At 42.7% G+C, this 19,612-nt stretch overlaps 1 protein-coding gene across 3 annotated transcripts in view; it reads left to right on the top strand.

Moving 5' to 3' along the window:
• The window catches only part of arid4b (AT-rich interaction domain 4B), a 243,060-nt gene that overhangs the window by 75,965 nt on the left and 147,483 nt on the right, over nt 1-19,612 (top strand). For all 3 annotated transcript variants that reach the window (XM_045702251.1, XM_045702252.1, XM_045702253.1), the window contains exons 6-7: nt 13,761-13,840; nt 15,313-15,404. In XM_045702251.1, the coding sequence (XP_045558207.1) occupies nt 13,761-13,840; nt 15,313-15,404 (172 nt within the window). The remainder of the gene's footprint in view (nt 1-13,760; nt 13,841-15,312; nt 15,405-19,612) is intronic.

A 19,612-nucleotide genomic window follows, 5' to 3' on the forward strand; every position in this document is an offset into this window, starting at 1 on the left:
GGTGAGCACTGTTTGGTTCTATCATTATATTTACTGTTGGTGAGCACTGTTTGGTTCTATCATTATATGTACTGTTGGTGAGCACTGTTTGGTTCTATCACTATATATACTGTTGGTGAGCACTGTTTGGTTCTATCATTATATATACTGTTGGTGAGCACTGTTTGGTTCTATCATTATATATACTGTTGGTGAGCACTGTTTGGTTCTGTCATAATTTATACTGTTGGTGAGCACTGTTTGGTTCTATCACTATATATACTGTTGGTGAGCAGTGGTGAGCAATGTTTGGTTCTATCATTATATATACTGTTGGTGAGCACTGTTTGGTTCTGTCATTATATAAACTGTTGGTGAGCACTGTTTGGTTCTATCATTATATATACTGTTGGTGAGCACTCTTTGGTTCTATCATTATATATACTGTTGGTGAGCACTGTTTGGTTCTATCACTATATATACTGTTGGTGAGCACTGTTTGGTTCTATCGTTATATATACTGTTGGTGAGCACTGTTTGGTTCTATCACTATATATACTGTTGGCGAGCACTGTTTGGTTCTATCACTATATATGCTGTTGGTGAGCACTGTTTGGTTCTATCTATAATAATATAAACTGTTGGTGAGCACTGTTTGGTTCTATCATTGTATATACTGTTGGTGAGCACTGTTTGGTTCTATGTATCGCTATATATACTGTTGGTGAGCACTGTTTGCTTCTATCACTATATATATTGTTGGTGAGCACTGTTTGTTCTGTCACTATATATACTGTTGGTGAGAACTGTTTGGTTCTGTCACTATATATACTGTTGGTGTGCACTGTTTGGTTCTGTCACTATATATACTGTTGGTGAGAACTGTTTGGTTCTGTCACTATATATACTGTTGGTGAGCAGTGGTGAGGACTGTTTGGTTCTATCATTATATATACTGTTGGTGAGCACTGTTTGGTTCTGTCACTATATGTACTGTTGGTGAGCACTGTTTGCTTCGATCACTATATATTCTGTTGGTGAGCACTGTTTGGTTCTATCTATCATCATATATACTGTTGGTGAGCACTGTTTGGTTCTATCATTATATTTACTGTTGGTGAGCACTGTTTGGTTCTATCACTATATATACTGTTGGTGAGCACTGTTTGGTTCTATCATAATATATACTGTTGGTGAGCACTGTTTGATTCTATCATTATATTTACTGTTGGTGAGCACTGGTTGGTTCTATCATTATATTTACTGTTGGTGAGCACTGGTTGGTGCTATCATTATATATACTGTTGACGAGCACTGTTTGTTTCTATCACTATATATGCTGTTGGTGAGCACTGTTTGGTTCTATCTATAATAATATAAACTGTTGGTGAGCACTGTTTGGTTCTATCATTGTATATACTGTTGGTGAGCACTGTTTGGTTCTATGTATCACTATATATACTGTTGGTGAGCACTGTTTGCTTCTATCACTATATATATTGTTGGTGAGCACTGTTTGTTCTGTCACTATATATACTGTTGTTGAGCACTGTTTGGTTCTGTCACTATATATACTGTTGGTGAGAACTGTTTGGTTCTGTCACTATATATACTGTTGGTGAGCAGTGGTGAGGACTGTTTGGTTCTATCATTATATATACTGTTGGTGAGCACTGTTTGGTTCTATCATTATATATACTGTTGGTGAGCACTGTTTGGTTCTATCACTATATATACTGTTGGTGAGCACTGTTTGGTTCTATCATTATATATACTGTTGGTGAGCACTGGTGAGCACTGTTTGGTTCTATCATTATATATACTGTTGGTGAGCACTGTTTGGTTCTATCATTATATATACTGTTGGTGAGCACTGTTTGGTTCTATCATTATATATACTATTGGTGAGCACTGTTTGGTTCTATCACTATATATACTGTTGGTGAGCACTCTTTGGTTCTATCACTATATACACTGTTGGTGAGCACTGTTTGGTTCTATTACTATATATACTGTTTGGTTCTATCTCTATATGTATTGTTGGTGAGCACTGTTTGGTTCTGTCACTATATGTACTGTTGGTGAGCACTGTTTGCTTCTATCACTATATATACTGTTGGTGAGCACTGTTTGGTTCTATGTATCACTATATATACTGTTGGTGAGCACTGTTTGCTTCTATCACTATATATATTGTTGGTGAGCACTGTTTGTTCTGTCACTATATATACTGTTGGTGAGAACTGTTTGGTTCTGTCACTATATATACTGTTGGTGAGCACTGTTTGGTTCTGTCACTATATATACTGTTGGTGAGAACTGTTTGGTTCTGTCACTATATATACTGTTGGTGAGCAGTGGTGAGGACTGTTTGGTTCTATCATTATATATACTGTTGGTGAGCACTGTTTGGTCCTGTCACTATATATACTGTTGGTGAGCACTTTTTTGTTCTATCATTATATATAATGTTGGTGAGCACTGTTTGGTTCTATCATTATATATACTGTTGGTGAGCACTGTTTGGTTCTATCACTATATATACTGTTGGTGAGCACTGTTTGGTTCTATCATTATATATACTGTTGGTGAGCACTGTTTGGTTCTATCATTATATATACTATTGGTGAGCACTGTTTGGTTCTATCACTATATATACTGTTGGTGAGCACTGTTTGGTTCTATCACTATATACACTGTTGGTGAGCACTGTTTGGTTCTATTACTATATATACTGTTTGGTTCTATCACTATATATATTGTTGGTGAGCACTGTTTGGTTCTGTCACTATATGTACTGTTGGTGAGCACTGTTTGCTTCTATCACTATATATTCTGTTGGTGAGCACTGTTTGGTTCTATCTATCATAATATATACTGTTGGTGAGCACTGTTTGGTTCTATCATTATATTTACTGTTGGTGAGCACTGTTTGGTTCTATCATTATATGTACTGTTGGTCAGCACTGTTTGGTTCTATCACTATATATACTGTTGGTGAGCACTGTTTGGTTCTATCATTATATATACTGTTGGTGAGCACTGTTTGGTTCTATCATTATATATACTGTTGGTGAGCACTGTTTGGTTCTGTCATAATTTATACTGTTGGTGAGCACTGTTTGGTTCTATCACTATATATACTGTTGGTGAGCAGTGGTGAGCAATGTTTGGTTCTATCATTATATATACTGTTGGTGAGCACTGTTTGGTTCTGTCACTATATAAACTGTTGGTGAGCACTGTTTGGTTCTATCATTATATATACTGTTGGTGAGCACTGTTTGGTTCTATCATTATATATACTGTTGGTGAGCACTGTTTGGTTCTATCACTATATATACTGTTGGTGAGCACTGTTTGGTTCTATCGTTATATATACTGTTGGTGAGCACTGTTTGGTTCTATCACTATATATACTGTTGGCGAGCACTGTTTGGTTCTATCACTATATATGCTGTTGGTGAGCACTGTTTGGTTCTATCTATAATAATATAAACTGTTGGTGAGCACTGTTTGGTTCTATCATTGTATATACTGTTGGTGAGCACTGTTTGGTTCTATGTATCGCTATATATACTGTTGGTGAGCACTGTTTGCTTCTATCACTATATATATTGTTGGTGAGCACTGTTTGTTCTGTCACTATATATACTGTTGGTGAGAACTGTTTGGTTCTGTCACTATATATACTGTTGGTGAGCACTGTTTGGTTCTGTCACTATATATACTGTTGGTGAGAACTGTTTGGTTCTGTCACTATATATACTGTTGGTGAGCAGTGGTGAGGACTGTTTGGTTCTATCATTATATATACTGTTGGTGAGCACTGTTTGGTTCTGTCACTATATGTACTGTTGGTGAGCACTGTTTGCTTCGATCACTATATATTCTGTTGGTGAGCACTGTTTGGTTCTATCACTATATATACTGTTGGTGAGCAGTGGTGAGCAATGTTTGGTTCTATCATTATATATACTGTTGGTGAGCACTGTTTGGTTCTGTCACTATATAAACTGTTGGTGAGCACTGTTTGGTTCTATCATTATATATACTGTTGGTGAGCACTGTTTGGTTCTATCATTATATATACTGTTGGTGAGCACTGTTTGGTTCTATCACTATATATACTGTTGGTGAGCACTGTTTGGTTCTATCGTTATATATACTGTTGGTGAGCACTGTTTGGTTCTATCACTATATATACTGTTGGCGAGCACTGTTTGGTTCTATCACTATATATGCTGTTGGTGAGCACTGTTTGGTTCTATCTATAATAATATAAACTGTTGGTGAGCACTGTTTGGTTCTATCATTGTATATACTGTTGGTGAGCACTGTTTGGTTCTATGTATCGCTATATATACTGTTGGTGAGCACTGTTTGCTTCTATCACTATATATATTGTTGGTGAGCACTGTTTGTTCTGTCACTATATATACTGTTGGTGAGAACTGTTTGGTTCTGTCACTATATATACTGTTGGTGAGCACTGTTTGGTTCTGTCACTATATATACTGTTGGTGAGAACTGTTTGGTTCTGTCACTATATATACTGTTGGTGAGCAGTGGTGAGGACTGTTTGGTTCTATCATTATATATACTGTTGGTGAGCACTGTTTGGTTCTGTCACTATATGTACTGTTGGTGAGCACTGTTTGCTTCGATCACTATATATTCTGTTGGTGAGCACTGTTTGGTTCTATAAATCATCATATATACTGTTGGTGAGCACTGTTTGGTTCTATCATTATATTTACTGTTGGTGAGCACTGTTTGGTTCTATCACTATATATACTGTTGGTGAGCACTGTTTGGTTCTATCATAATATATACTGTTGGTGAGCACTGTTTGATTCTATCATTATATTTACTGTTGGTGAGCACTGGTTGGTTCTATCATTATATTTACTGTTGGTGAGCACTGGTTGGTGCTATCATTATATATACTGTTGACGAGCACTGTTTGTTTCTATCACTATATATGCTGTTGGTGAGCACTGTTTGGTTCTATCTATAATAATATAAACTGTTGGTGAGCACTGTTTGGTTCTATCATTGTATATACTGTTGGTGAGCACTGTTTGGTTCTATGTATCACTATATATACTGTTGGTGAGCACTGTTTGCTTCTATCACTATATATATTGTTGGTGAGCACTGTTTGTTCTGTCACTATATATACTGTTGTTGAGCACTGTTTGGTTCTGTCACTATATATACTGTTGGTGAGAACTGTTTGGTTCTGTCACTATATATACTGTTGGTGAGCAGTGGTGAGGACTGTTTGGTTCTATCATTATATATACTGTTGGTGAGCACTGTTTGGTTCTATCATTATATATACTGTTGGTGAGCACTGTTTGGTTCTATCACTATATATACTGTTGGTGAGCACTGTTTGGTTCTATCATTATATATACTGTTGGTGAGCACTGGTGAGCACTGTTTGGTTCTATCATTATATATACTGTTGGTGAGCACTGTTTGGTTCTATCATTATATATACTGTTGGTGAGCACTGTTTGGTTCTATCATTATATATACTATTGGTGAGCACTGTTTGGTTCTATCACTATATATACTGTTGGTGAGCACTCTTTGGTTCTATCACTATATACACTGTTGGTGAGCACTGTTTGGTTCTATTACTATATATACTGTTTGGTTCTATCTCTATATGTATTGTTGGTGAGCACTGTTTGGTTCTGTCACTATATGTACTGTTGGTGAGCACTGTTTGCTTCTATCACTATATATACTGTTGGTGAGCACTGTTTGGTTCTATGTATCACTATATATACTGTTGGTGAGCACTGTTTGCTTCTATCACTATATATATTGTTGGTGAGCACTGATTGTTCTGTCACTATATATACTGTTGGTGAGAACTGTTTGGTTCTGTCACTATATATACTGTTGGTGAGCACTGTTTGGTTCTGTCACTATATATACTGTTGGTGAGAACTGTTTGGTTCTGTCACTATATATACTGTTGGTGAGCAGTGGTGAGGACTGTTTGCTTCTATCATTATATATACTGTTGGTGAGCACTGTTTGGTTCTATCATTATATATACTATTGGTGAGCACTGTTTGGTTCTATCACTATATATACTGTTGGTGAGCACTGTTTGGTTCTATCACTATATACACTGTTGGTGAGCACTGTTTGGTTCTATTACTATATATACTGTTTGGTTCTATCACTATATATATTGTTGGTGAGCACTGTTTGGTTCTGTCACTATATGTACTGTTGGTGAGCACTGTTTGCTTCTATCACTATATATTCTGTTGGTGAGCACTGTTTGGTTCTATCTATCATAATATATACTGTTGGTGAGCACTGTTTGGTTCTATCATTATATTTACTGTTGGTGAGCACTGTTTGGTTCTATCATTATATGTACTGTTGGTGAGCACTGTTTGGTTCTATCACTATATATACTGTTGGTGAGCACTGTTTGGTTCTATCATTATATATACTGTTGGTGAGCACTGTTTGGTTCTATCATTATATATACTGTTGGTGAGCACTGTTTGGTTCTGTCACTATATATACTGTTGGTGAGCACTGTTTGGTTCTGTCACTATATATACTGTTGGTGAGCACTGTTTGGTTCTATCATTATATATATTGTTGGTGAGCACTGGTGAGCACTGTTTGGTTCTATCATTATATATACTGTTGGTGAGCACTGTTTGGTTCTATCATTATATATACTGTTGGTGAGCACTGTTTGGTTCTATCACTATATATACTGTTGGTTAGCACTGTTTGGTTCTATCATTATATATACTGTTGGTGAGCACTGTTTGGTTCTATCATTATATATACTATTGGTGAGCACTGTTTGGTTCTATCTATATATATACTGTTTGGTTCTATCACTATATATATTGTTGGTGAGCACTGTTTGTTTCTGTCACTATATGTACTGTTGGTGAGCACTGTTTGCTTCTATCACTATATATACTGTTGGTGAGCACTGTTTGGTTCTATGTATCACTATATATACTGTTGGTGAGCACTGTTTGCTTCTATCACTATATATATTGTTGGTGAGCACTGTTTGTTCTGTCACTATATATACTGTTGGTGAGAACTGTTTGGTTCTGTCACTATATATACTGTTGGTGAGCACTGTTTGGTTCTGTCACTATATATACTGTTGGTGAGAACTGTTTGGTTCTGTTACTATATATACTGTTGGTGAGCAGTGGTGAGGACTGTTTGGTTCTATCATTATATATACTGTTGGTGAGAACTGTTTGGTTCTATCACTATATATACTGTTGGTGAGCACTGTTTGGTTCTATCACTATATACACTGTTGGTGAGCACTGTTTGGTTCTATTACTATATACACTGTTGGTGAGCACTGTTTGGTTCTATTACTATATATACTGTTTGGTTCTATCACTATATATACTGTTGGTGAGCACTGTTTGGTTCTATCATTATATATACTGTTGGTGAGCACTGTTTGGTTCTATCATTATATATACTATTGGTGAGCACTGTTTGGTTCTATCACTATATATACTGTTGGTGAGCACTCTTTGGTTCTATCACTATATACACTGTTGGTGAGCACTGTTTGGTTCTATTACTATATATACTGTTTGGTTCTATCACTATATATATTGTTGGTGAGCACTGTTTGGTTCTGTCACTATATGTACTGTTGGTGAGCACTGTTTGCTTCTATCACTATATATCCTGTTGGTGAGCACTGTTTGGTTCTATGTATCACTTTATATACTGTTGGTGAGCACTGTTTGCTTCTATCACTATATATATTGTTGGTGAGCACTGTTTGTTCTGTCACTATATAAACTGTTGGTGAGAACTGTTTGGTTCTGTGACTATATATACTGTTGGTGAGCACTGTTTGGTTCTATCATTATATATACTGTTGGTGAGCACTTTTTGGTTCTATCACTATATATACTGTTGGTGAGCACTGTTTGGTTCTATCATTATATATACTGTTGGTGAGAACTGTTTGGTTCTATCTCTATATATATACTGTTGGTAAGCACTGTTTGGTTCTATCATTATATATACCATTGGTGAGCACTGTTTGGTTCTATCACTATATATACTGTTGGTGAGCACTGTTTGGTTCTATCACTATATACACTGTTGGTGAGCACTGTTTGGTTCTATTACTATATATACTGTTTGGTTCTATCACTATATATATTGTTGGTGAGCACTGTTTGGTTCTGTCACTATATGTACTGTTGGTGAGCACTGTTTGCTTCTATCACTATATATTCTGTTGGTGAGCACTGTTTGGTTCTATCTATCATAATATATACTGTTGGTGAGCACTGTTTGGTTCTATCATTATATACACTATTGGTGAGCACTGTTTGGTTCTATCACTATATATACTGTTGGTGAGCACTGTTTGGTTCTATCACTATATACACTGTTGGTGAGCACTGTTTGGTTCTATTACTATATATACTGTTTGGTTCTATCACTATATATATTGTTGGTGAGCACTGTTTGGTTCTGTCACTATATGTACTGTTGGTGAGCACTGTTTGCTTCTATCACTATATATTCTGTTGGTGAGCACTGTTTGGTTCTATCTATCATAATATATACTGTCTGTGAGCACTGTTTGGTTCTATCATTATATTTACTGTTGAGGAGCACTGTTTGGTTCTATCATTATATGTACTGTTGAGGAGAACTGTTTGGTTCTATCACTATATATACTGTTGGTGAGCACTGTTTGGTTCTATCATTATATATACTGTTGGTGAGCACTGTTTGGTTCTATCATTATATATACTGTTGGTGAGCACTGTTTGGTTCTGTCACTATATATACTGTTGGTGAGCACTGTTTGGTTCTGTCACTATATATACTGTTGGTGAGCACTGTTTGGTTCTATCACTATATATACGGTTGGTGAGCAGTGTTGAGCAATGTTTGGTTCTATCATTAAAAATACTGTTGGTGAGCACTGGTGAGCACTGTTTGGTTCTATCATTATATATACTGTTGGTGAGCACTGTTTGGTTCTATCATTATATATACTGTTGGTGAGCACTGTTTGGTTCTATCACTATATATACTGTTGGTGAGCACTGTTTGGTTCTGTCATTATATATACTGTTGGTGAGCACTGTTTGGTTCTATCATTATATATACTATTGGTGAGCACTGTTTGGTTCTATCACTATATATACTGTTGGTGAGCAGTCTTTGGTTCTATCACTATATACACTGTTGGTGAGCACTGTTTGGTTCTGTCACTATATATACTGTTGATTAGCACTGTTTGGTTCTATCACTATATATACTGTTTGGTTCTGTCTGTATATACACGATGAGAGGGTCTCTGAGTCTGTGCACACACACCGACACAACACATACACATACATACAGTGCATTCGATAAGTATTCAGACCCCTTGACTTTTTCCACATTTTGTTACATTACAGCCTTATTCTAAAATTGATTAAAAAATAAATAAAAATTCCTCATCAATCTACATACCTCATAATGACAAATCGAAAACAGGTATTTACAATTTTTTGCTAAATAAATAAACGTATTTACATAAGTATTCATACCCTTCTATTATGAGAATTGAAATTGAGCTCAGGTGCATCCTGTTTCCATTGATCATCCTTGAGATGTTTCTACAACTTGATTGTGAGTCCACCTGTGTTAAATTCAATTGATTTAAAATCACACCTAATTAGTCACATTCACATATTTAGCAGATGTTATTGCAAGTGTACTCCCTGTTCTCCCATGACTGCGTGGCTATGCACGCCTCCAACTCAATCATCAAGTTTGCAGACGACACAACAGTAGTAGGTCTGATTACCAACAATGACGACACTGCCTACAGGGAGGGGGTGATTGCCCTTGGGAGTGTGGTGCCAGGAAAATAACCTCTCACTCAACGTCAGCAAAACAAAGCAGATGATTGTGGACTTCAGGAAACAGCAGAGGGAGCACGCCCCTATCCACATCGAAGGGACATCAGTGGAGAAGGTGAAAGCTTTAAGTTCCTCGGCGTACACATCACTGACAATCTGAAATGGTCCACCCACAAAGACAGTGTGGTGAAGAAGAAGCAACAGTGTCTCTTCAACGTCAGGAACCTGAAGAAATTTGGCTTGGCCCCTATGACCCTCACAAACCTTTACAGATGCACAATTGAGAGCATCCTGTCAGGCTATATCACCGCCTGGTATGGCAACTGCACCGCCCGCAACCGCAGGACTCTAAAGAGGGTGGTGCGGTCTGCCCAATGCATCACCATGGGCACACTCCCTGCCCTACAGCACCCGATGTCACAGGAAGGCCATCAATCACCCGAGCCACGGCCTGTTCACCCCAATATCATCCAGAAGTCGAGGTCAGTACAGGTGCATCAAAGCTGGGACCGAGAGACTGAATAACAGCTTCTATCTCAAGGCCATAAGGCTGTTTAATAGCCATCACTGGCCGGCTAACACCCGGTTACTCAACCCTGCACCTTAGAGGCTGCTGCCCAATATAGAGTGCATTCAGGAAGTATTCAGACCCCTCGACTTTTTCCACATTTTGATATGTTACATACAGCCTGATTCTAAAATGGATTTCATATGTTTTTCCCCTCATCAATCTACATACAATACTCCATAATGACAAAACGAAAACAGGTTTTTAGACATTTTTGCATAAGTATGCAGACCCTTTGCTATGAGACTCGAAATGTAGCTCAGGTGCATCCTGTTTCCATTGATCACCCTTGAGATGTTTCTACAACTTGGAGTCCACCTGTTGTAAATTCAATTGATTGGACATGATTTGGAAAGGCACACACCTGTCTATATAGGTTGACAGTGCATGTCAGAGCGAAAACCAAGCCATGAGGTCAAAGGACTTGTCCGTAGAGCTCAAGGACAGTATTGTATCTAGGCACAGATCTTGGAAAGTGTACCAAGACATGTCTTCAGCATTGAATGTCCCCAAGAACACAGTGGCCTCCATCATTCTTAAAAATGGAAGAAGTTTGGAACCACCAAGACTCTTCCTAGAGCTGGCCGCCCGGCCAAGAACCAGATGGTCACTCTGACAGAGCTCCAGAGTTCCTTCAGTCCAGAAGGACAACTGTTTTTGCAGCACTCCACCAATCAGACTTTTATGGTAGTGGACAGACGGAAGCCACTTCTTAGTAATATGCACGATAGCCCGCTTGGAGTTTGCAAAAAGGCACCTAAAGGACTCAGATCATGAGAAACACGATTCTCTAGTCTGATGAAACCAAGATTGAACTTCCAAGCATCACGTCTGGAGGAAACCTTGCACCAATCCTACGGTGAAGCACGATGGTGACAGCATCATGCTGTGGGGATGTTTTTCAGTGGCAGGGACTGGGAGACAAGTCAGGATCGAGGGAAAGATGAACGCAGAAAATTACAGAGATCCTTGATGAAAACCTGCTCCAAAGCGCTCAAGACCTCAGACTGAGAGAATGCCAAGAGTGTGCAAAGCTGTCATCAAGTTAAAGGGTGGCTACTTTGAAGAATCTCAAATATAAAATATATTTTGATTTGTTTAACACTTTTTTTTGGTTACTACATGATTCCATATGTTATTTCATAGTTTTGATTTCTTCACTATATGTCTACGTTGTAGAAAATAGTAAAATTAAAAGAAAAACCCTGGAATGAGTAGGTATGTCTGAACTTTTTACTGGTACTGTTTATTATTGGTAGCCGTCTATTTATCTCCACAAACCGATGCGGGCACTAAGACCGCTCTCAACCAGATGTATAAGGACATAAATAAACAAGAAGATGTGGTGCTCCTAGTCGCCGGGCACTTTAATGCAGGCAAACTTTTACCAAATTTCTACCAGCATGTCACATGTGACACCAGAGGTGGAAAAAAACTCTAGACCACATTTACTCCACACAGAGATGCGTACAAAGCTCTCCCTCGCCCTCCATTTAGCAGATCTGACCATAATGCTATCTTCCTGATTCGTGCTTACAAGGAAAAACTAAAGCAGGAAGCACCAGCTCAATAAGGAAGTGGTCAGATGACGCGAAGGCAACACTACAGGACTGTTTTTCTAGCACAGACTGGAATATGTTCTGGGATTCATCTAAAGGCATTGGGGAGTATACCACCTCAGTCACTGGCTTCATCAATAAGTGCATCGACGACAACTGTGTGATCATGCTCTCCGTAGCCGATGTGAGTAAGACCTTTAAATGGGTCAGCAATCACAAGGGCGCGGGTCCAGACAGATTACCAGTATGTGTACTCAGAGCATGCGCTGACCAACTGGCAAGTGTCTTCACTGACATTTTTCAACCTCTCCCTGACCGAGTCTGTAATACCAACATGTAATAACTACATTTCAAGCAGACCACCATAGTCCCTGTGCCCAAGGAAGCGAAGGTAACCTGCCTAAATGACTACCGACCCATAGCACTCACGTCTGTAGCCATGAAGTGCTTTGAAAGGCTGGTCATGGCTCACATCAACACCATCATCCCAGAAACCCTAGACCCACTCCAATTTACATACCGCACCAACAGATCCACAGATGACGCAATCTCAATCGCACCTGGGCCGCTGGCTAACAGCCTGCTGCCTGGCCTGCACCCTATTTCATTGTGGAGCTAGAGGAGTTAGAGCCCTGTCTATGTTCGTAGATAAGATGAGAGCACCCCTCCAGCTAGGGTGAAATCCGTCACTCCTCAACAGGCCAGACTTGGTCCTGTTTTTGTGTGAGTCCCAGAAAGAGGGCCAATTATCTACACATTATATATTTTGGGAGGGGCAGAAAACAGTTTTCAACCAGCAATTGAGTTGTGAGACTCTGTTTTAGAGCTCATCACTCCCCCTAACTGGGAGGGGGCCAGAGACAATTACTCGATGCAGACATCTTTCTAGCTGATTTACATGCTGAGGCTATGTTGCGCTTGGTGACCTCTGACTGTTTCATCCTAACATCGTTGGTACTGACGTGGATAACAATATCCCTATACTCTCTACACTCGCTAGTTTTAGCCTTAGCCAGCACCATCTTCAGATTAGCCTTAACGTCAGTAGCCCTGCCCCCTGATAAACACTGTATGATCGCTGGATGATTCGTTTTAAGTCTAATACTGCGGATAATGGAGTCGCCAATGACTAGGGTTTTCAATTTGTCAGAGCTAATGGTGGGAGGCTTCGGCGGCTCAGACCCCGTAACGGGAGGAGTATAGACCAGAGAAGGCTCGGCCTCTGACCCCGTAACGGGAGGAGTAGAGACCAGAGAAGGCTCTGCCTCTGACTCCGACTCGTTGCTTAATGGGGAGAACCGGTTGAAAGTTTCTGTCTGCTGAATGAGCGACACAGGTTCAGCATTCCTACAGCATTTCCCTCCAGAAGCCATGAGAAAATTGTCCGGCTGCGGGGACCGATGCGAGGGGATTTATACTACTATCTGTACTTACTGGTGGCACAGACGCTGTTTCATCCTTTCCTACACTGAAATTACCCTTGCCTAACGATTGCGTCTGAAGCCGGGCTTGCAGCACAGCTATCCTCGCTGTAAGGCGATCGTTCTCCTTGTGAGAGTGTGTGATATGTGTCCAAAATGGCACCCTATTCCCTATATGGGCCCTCATCAAAAGTAGTGCACTATAACGGGAATAGGGTGCCATTTGGGAATCCGCATCCCTGAGTGTGTAGAGTAGATGCCATGGTGTTTATTGTGCCTAACTGCTCTTTCTCTCTCTTTCTCTCCCTCTCTCCAGTGTTTGATGATGGTGACGAGAAGACTCTGCGGCGTTCCTCTCTCTGCCTGAAAGGAGCGCGTCACTTTGCAGAGAGCGAGGCAAGTCTCTCTGTTGAACTCTACCTCAGTTTTATTACAGTCCTCGTCTGTGTTCCAAATGGCCCCCTATTCCCCATAGAGCTCTGGTCAAGAGTAGTGCACCAAGTAGGGGATAGGGGGCCATCTGGAACATACTCTGACATTTGTCTTGGAAACAGTTCTTCCCTCAGTCACTTCCTGCTCTTTTTCAATCTTTTAGCCAACAGACACATATAATCTCCCTCTTCACTTGCTGATTTTGTACCAAGGCTGTTTATTCATTAATAATCAAAGTCAAGCTTCAGTTGTTGTTTTAAAAAAAAAAATGCATCAGAGAATGTTTTCAGGCATTCTGCTAAATGTCAATACCCTCATCATCACGGTGCTGTAGAAATCACTCCAACATGTCAGTACCCTCATCATCATGGTGCTGTAGAAATCACTACAACATGCCAGTACCCTCATCAACATGGTGCTGTAGAAATCACTCCAACATGTCAATACCCTCATCAACATGGTGCTGTAGAAATCACTCCGATATGTCAATACCCTCATCAACATGGTGCTGTAGAAATCACTCCGATATGTCAATACCCTCATCAACATGATGCTGTAGAAATCACTCCAACATGTCAGTACCCTCAACATGGTGCTGTAGAAATCACTCCAACATGTCAGTACCCTCAACATGGTGCTGTAGAAATCACTACAACATGTCAATACCCTCATCAACATGGTGCTGTAGAAATCACTCCGACATGTCAATACCCTCATCAATATGGTGCTGTAGAAATCACTCCGACATGTCAATACCCTCATCAACATGGTGCTGTAGAAATCACTCCGACATGTCAATACCCTCATCAATATGGTGCTGTAGAAATCACTACAACATGTCAATACCCTCATCAACATGGTGCTGTAGAAATCACTCCGACATGTCAATACCCTCATCAACATGGTGCTGTAGAAATTACTCCGACATGTCAATACCCTCATCAACATGGTGCTGTAGAAATCACTCCGTCTTTGTTGTTTCCTCATTTAATACATATTGTTTACTGTTAGTGTTTTAACAGCCATGATTCACCATTCTCCCCCTGGTTTAGTTGTGGTAACCTGTCCCCAAGGTCTAACCTGTCCCCAAGGTTTAACCTGTCCCCCAGCTCTAACCTGTCCCCCAGCTCTAACCTGTCCCCCAGCTCTAACCTGCTGTTTGCTGTTGGTCTCTGTTCCAGACACTAACCTGTCCCCCAGCTCTAACCTGTCCCCCAGCTCTAACCTGCTGTTTGCTGTTGGTCTCTGTTCCAGACACTAACCTGTCCCCCAGCTCTAACCTGTCCCCCAGCTCTAACCTGTCCCCCAGCTCTAACCTGCTGTTTGCTGTTGGTCTCTGTTCCAGACACAAACCTGTCCCCCAGCTCTAACCTGTCCCCCAGCTCTAACCTGTCCCCCAGCTCTAACCTGCTGTTTGCTGTTGGTCTCTGTTCCAGACACTAGATCGACTCCCTCTCACCAACCCTGAGCACTTCGGCACGCCTGTCATCGGTAAGAAGGGGAACCGTGGACGCAGGTCCAATCCAGTGTGAGTATCTCCCTCTGTGAACTGTTGACTCCACCCTGGGCTGGGGACTGGGCTGTTGACTCCACCCTGGGCTGGGGACTGGGCTGTTGACCACACCCTGGGCTGGGGACTGGGCTGTTGACCACACCCTGGGCTGGGGACTGGGCTGTTGACTCCACCCTAGGCTGGGGACTGGCCTGTTGACCACACCCTGGGCTGGGGAGTGGGCTGTTGACTCCACCCTGGGCTGGGGAGTGGGCTGTTTACCCCACCCTGGGCTGGGGACTGGGCTGTTGACTCCACCCTGGGCTGGGGACTGGGCTGTTGACTCCACCCTGGGCTGGGGACTGGCCTGTTGACCACACCCTGGGATGGGGACTGGGCTGTTGACCCCACCCTGGGCTGGGGACTGGGCTTTAAGTAGCAACAGGGCTGGAGACTGGGCTGTTGACTCCACCCTGGGCTGGGGACTGGGCTGTTGACTCCACCCTGGGCTGGGGACTGGGCTGTTGACCCCACCCTGGGCTGGGGACTGGGCTTTAAGTAGCAACAGGGCTGGAGACTGGGCTGTTGACTCCACCCTGGGCCGGGGACTGGGCTGTTGACTCCACCCTGGGCTGGGGACTGGGCTGTTGACCCCACCCTGGGCTGGGGACTGGGCTTTAAGTAGCAACAGGGCTGGAGACTGGGCTGTTGACTCCACCCTGGGCTGGGGACTGGGCTGTTGACGCCACCCTGGGCTGGGGACTGGGCTGTTGACCCCACCCTGGGCCGGGGATTGGGCTGTTGACCCCACCCTGGGCTGGGGACTGGGCTGTTGACCCCACCCTGGGCTGGGGACTGGGCTGTTGACTCCACCCTGGGCTGCTGGGGTCTGGGCTGTTGACTCCACCCTGGGCTGCTGGGGACTGGGCTGTTGACCCCACCCTGGGCTGGGGACTGGGCTGTTGACTCCACCCTGGGCTGCTGGGGTCTGGGCTGTTGACTCCACCCTGGGCTGCTGGGGACTGGGCTGTTGACTCCACCCTGGGCTGCTGGGGACTGGGCTGTTGACTCCACCCTGGGCTGGGGAGTGGGCTGTTTACCCCACCCTGGGCTGGGGACTGGGCTGTTGACTCCACCCTGGGCTGGGGACTGGGCTGTTGACTCCACCCTGGGCTGGGGACTGGCCTGTTGACCACACCCTGGGCTGGGGACTGGGCTTTAAGTAGCAACAGGGCTGGAGACTGGGCTGTTGACTCCACCCTGGGCCGGGGACTGGGCTGTTGACTCCACCCTGGGCTGGGGACTGGGCTGTTGTCCCCACCCTGGGCTGGGGACTGGGCTGTTGACCCCACCCTGGGCTGGGGATTGGGCTGTTGACCCCACCCTGGGCTGGGGACTGGGCTGTTGACCCCACCCTGGGCTGGGGACTGGGCTGTTGACTCCACCCTGGGCTGGGGACTGGGCTGTTGACTCCACCCTGGGCTGCTGGGGTCTGGGCTGTTGACTCCACCCTGGGCTGCTGGGGACTGGGCTGTTGACCCCACCCTAGGCTGGGGACTGGGCTGTTGACTCCACCCTGGGCTGCTGGGGTCTGGGCTGTTGACTCCACCCTGGGCTGCTGGGGACTGGGCTGTTGACTCCACCCTGGGCTGCTGGGGACTGGGCTGTTGACTCCACCCTGGGCTGCTGGGGACTGGGCTGTTGACTCCACCCTGGGCTGCTGGGGACTGGGCTGTTGACTCCACCCTGGGCTGCTGGGGTCTGGGCTGTTGACTCCACCCTGGGCTGCTGGGGATTGGGCTGTTGACTCCACCCTGGGCTGCTGGGGACTGGGCTGTTGACCCCACCCTGGGCTGGGGACTGGGCTGTTGACTCCACCCTGGGCTGCTGGGGACTGGGCTGTTGACTCCACCCTGGGCTGCTGGGGTCTGGGCTGTTGACTCCACCCTGGGCTGCTGGGGATTGGGCTGTTGACTCCACCCTGGGCTGCTGGGGACTGGGCTGTTGACTCCACCCTGGGCTGGGGACTTGGCTTTAAGTAGCAGCAGGGCTACTCTGTTGCTGGTGAGGTGAGAGCGAAGAAGAGATGACTCCTCCGTCACATCTCTGTACAGTACAACAGATGTAGTCATTTTCCTCTGGTTGTTACAGTGGATGTTTTAGAAGCCCTAGGCTAAAATAATACTTTGATAACGAAATGAGAGGCCTTCACATGGAATAGATGTCCTTATGCCCAGATCCTGTCTCTCTGCATAGGGCCCTGGTCAACATTAGTGCACTATATCTGCATAGGGCCCTGGTCAACATTAGTGCACTATATAGCGAACAGGCTTCCATTTGGGAGGCCATCCTGGTATGAAAAGGACTCTGCTGTAGAATATTCTTCATCTCACCTCCCTCCATAATGTTCATAGGAAAGTTAATATTGTTCTGAACCCTTATAGTGACTTGGAATTCACCCAGCTACACTTTATCGCCTTGGACATCATCTTCTGTGTCTTAGAGCGGAATCTTAGAGCGGAATCTTAGAGCGGAATCCGAGAGCAGAATCTTAGAGCGGAATCTTAGAGCGGAATCTTAGAGCGGAATCTTAGAGCGGAATCCGAGAGCGGAAACCGAGAGCAGAATCTTAGAGCGGAATCTTAGAGCGGACTAATATTGCTTTTGCTTCAGAATAAGTTGAAGTGAAGGTCTTCACTCCAAAGACACTGATGTTATCCTTTCCATCAATGTTGTGAATGTTTATTTGTATGTCCTGTATTCATTCCATTTTCATATCATTACCATAGCCAAATTCCTTCTTATAATTTATCAGTGTGCTTTCATGTGTGTTGACAGGCATTAGTCAATGTGCTCAGTGCAAGCCCCTCTCACCAATTAGCCTAATAATTGTCAGGTGGGTAAAGGTGCGTGGGAGCGGATCATTTGGCAGGTTTCCATTGTCTCTTGTGTTTAAAAAATGATATACCCGTGTCTAAATTCCCTTATTGCAACGGATGATGGAAACAGTGTTTTTTAAAATAAATTATGATTGCCAAATAATTTTGAAGGTACGTGGTGCATGTGAAATCATGACCCCTGTTGCAAATATTATTCTGTACGACTTCCATAGCCTATTTAAACAGGGTGTCTATGAGCAAAATAACCAGACAGAAAGTTGACTGGCTTTTAGGCATAAATGCATTGCATTTCTCTGGTTGCAGTCCTCGAGAGATTTCATTGCATTGAATCAAATGAATCAGGTTCAATGATTTTCTGCCCGTAGGAAGGGGTGTCGCTGTCTTAATTCTAAATGTCTACTGCTTGCAAAATCAATTTTTTTCAAATATAACATGTTTATTTGCAAGACAAGGATGAATTTCCAGAAGGCCTGAATTGGTTCGCCTTGCTCTTCTGGTTGGCTGGATGCAAGTTTCACCATCCAATTATATCAGCTCTCCAGGGCTACGTTTACACAGGAACACCAATTCTGATATTTTTCCCACTAATTGGTCTTCTGACCAATCACATCAGATCTTTTCACATTCGATCTTTTACAGACCTGATCTGTTTGGTCAAAGGACCAATTCATGAAAAAAATTATCAGAATTGCCTCCCGAGTGTCGCAGCGGTCTAAAGCACTGCAGTGCTTGAGACGTCACTACAGATCCGGGTTCGATCCCGGGCTGTGTCGCAGCCGGCCGCGACCGGTAGACCCATGAGTCTACCTACTAGATTAGGATTATTTAATTAATACATGTACACCTACTAGATTAGGATTATTTAGTTAATACATGTACACCTACTAGATTATGATTATTTAGTTAATACATGTACACCTACTAGATTAGGATTATTTAGTTAATACATGTACACCTACTAGATTAGGATTATTTAATTAATACATGTCCACCTACTAGATTAGGATTATTTAATTAATACATGTACACCTACTAGATTATGATTATTTAGTTAATACATGTACACCTACTAGATTAGGATTATTTAGTTAATACATGTCCACCTACTAGATTAGGATTATTTAGTTAATACATGTACACCTACTAGATTAGGATTATTTAATTAATACATGTCCACCTACTAGATTATGACATTGGCAGCATTAATCCTTCATCCCACCTGTCATCAGGGAGAATAGATATTGACTGTTGAGAACTAACCTGTCTTGTCCCATTTACTTTTTTCCAATCTTTACTAATGACATTTGAGTAAAGCCAGTGTGTCTATGTATGGGGAAGTCTCAA

The sequence above is a fragment of the Salmo salar genome, chromosome ssa19, assembly GCF_905237065.1.
Source record: "Salmo salar chromosome ssa19, Ssal_v3.1, whole genome shotgun sequence".
Taxonomy (NCBI): Eukaryota; Metazoa; Chordata; class Actinopteri; order Salmoniformes; family Salmonidae; genus Salmo; species Salmo salar.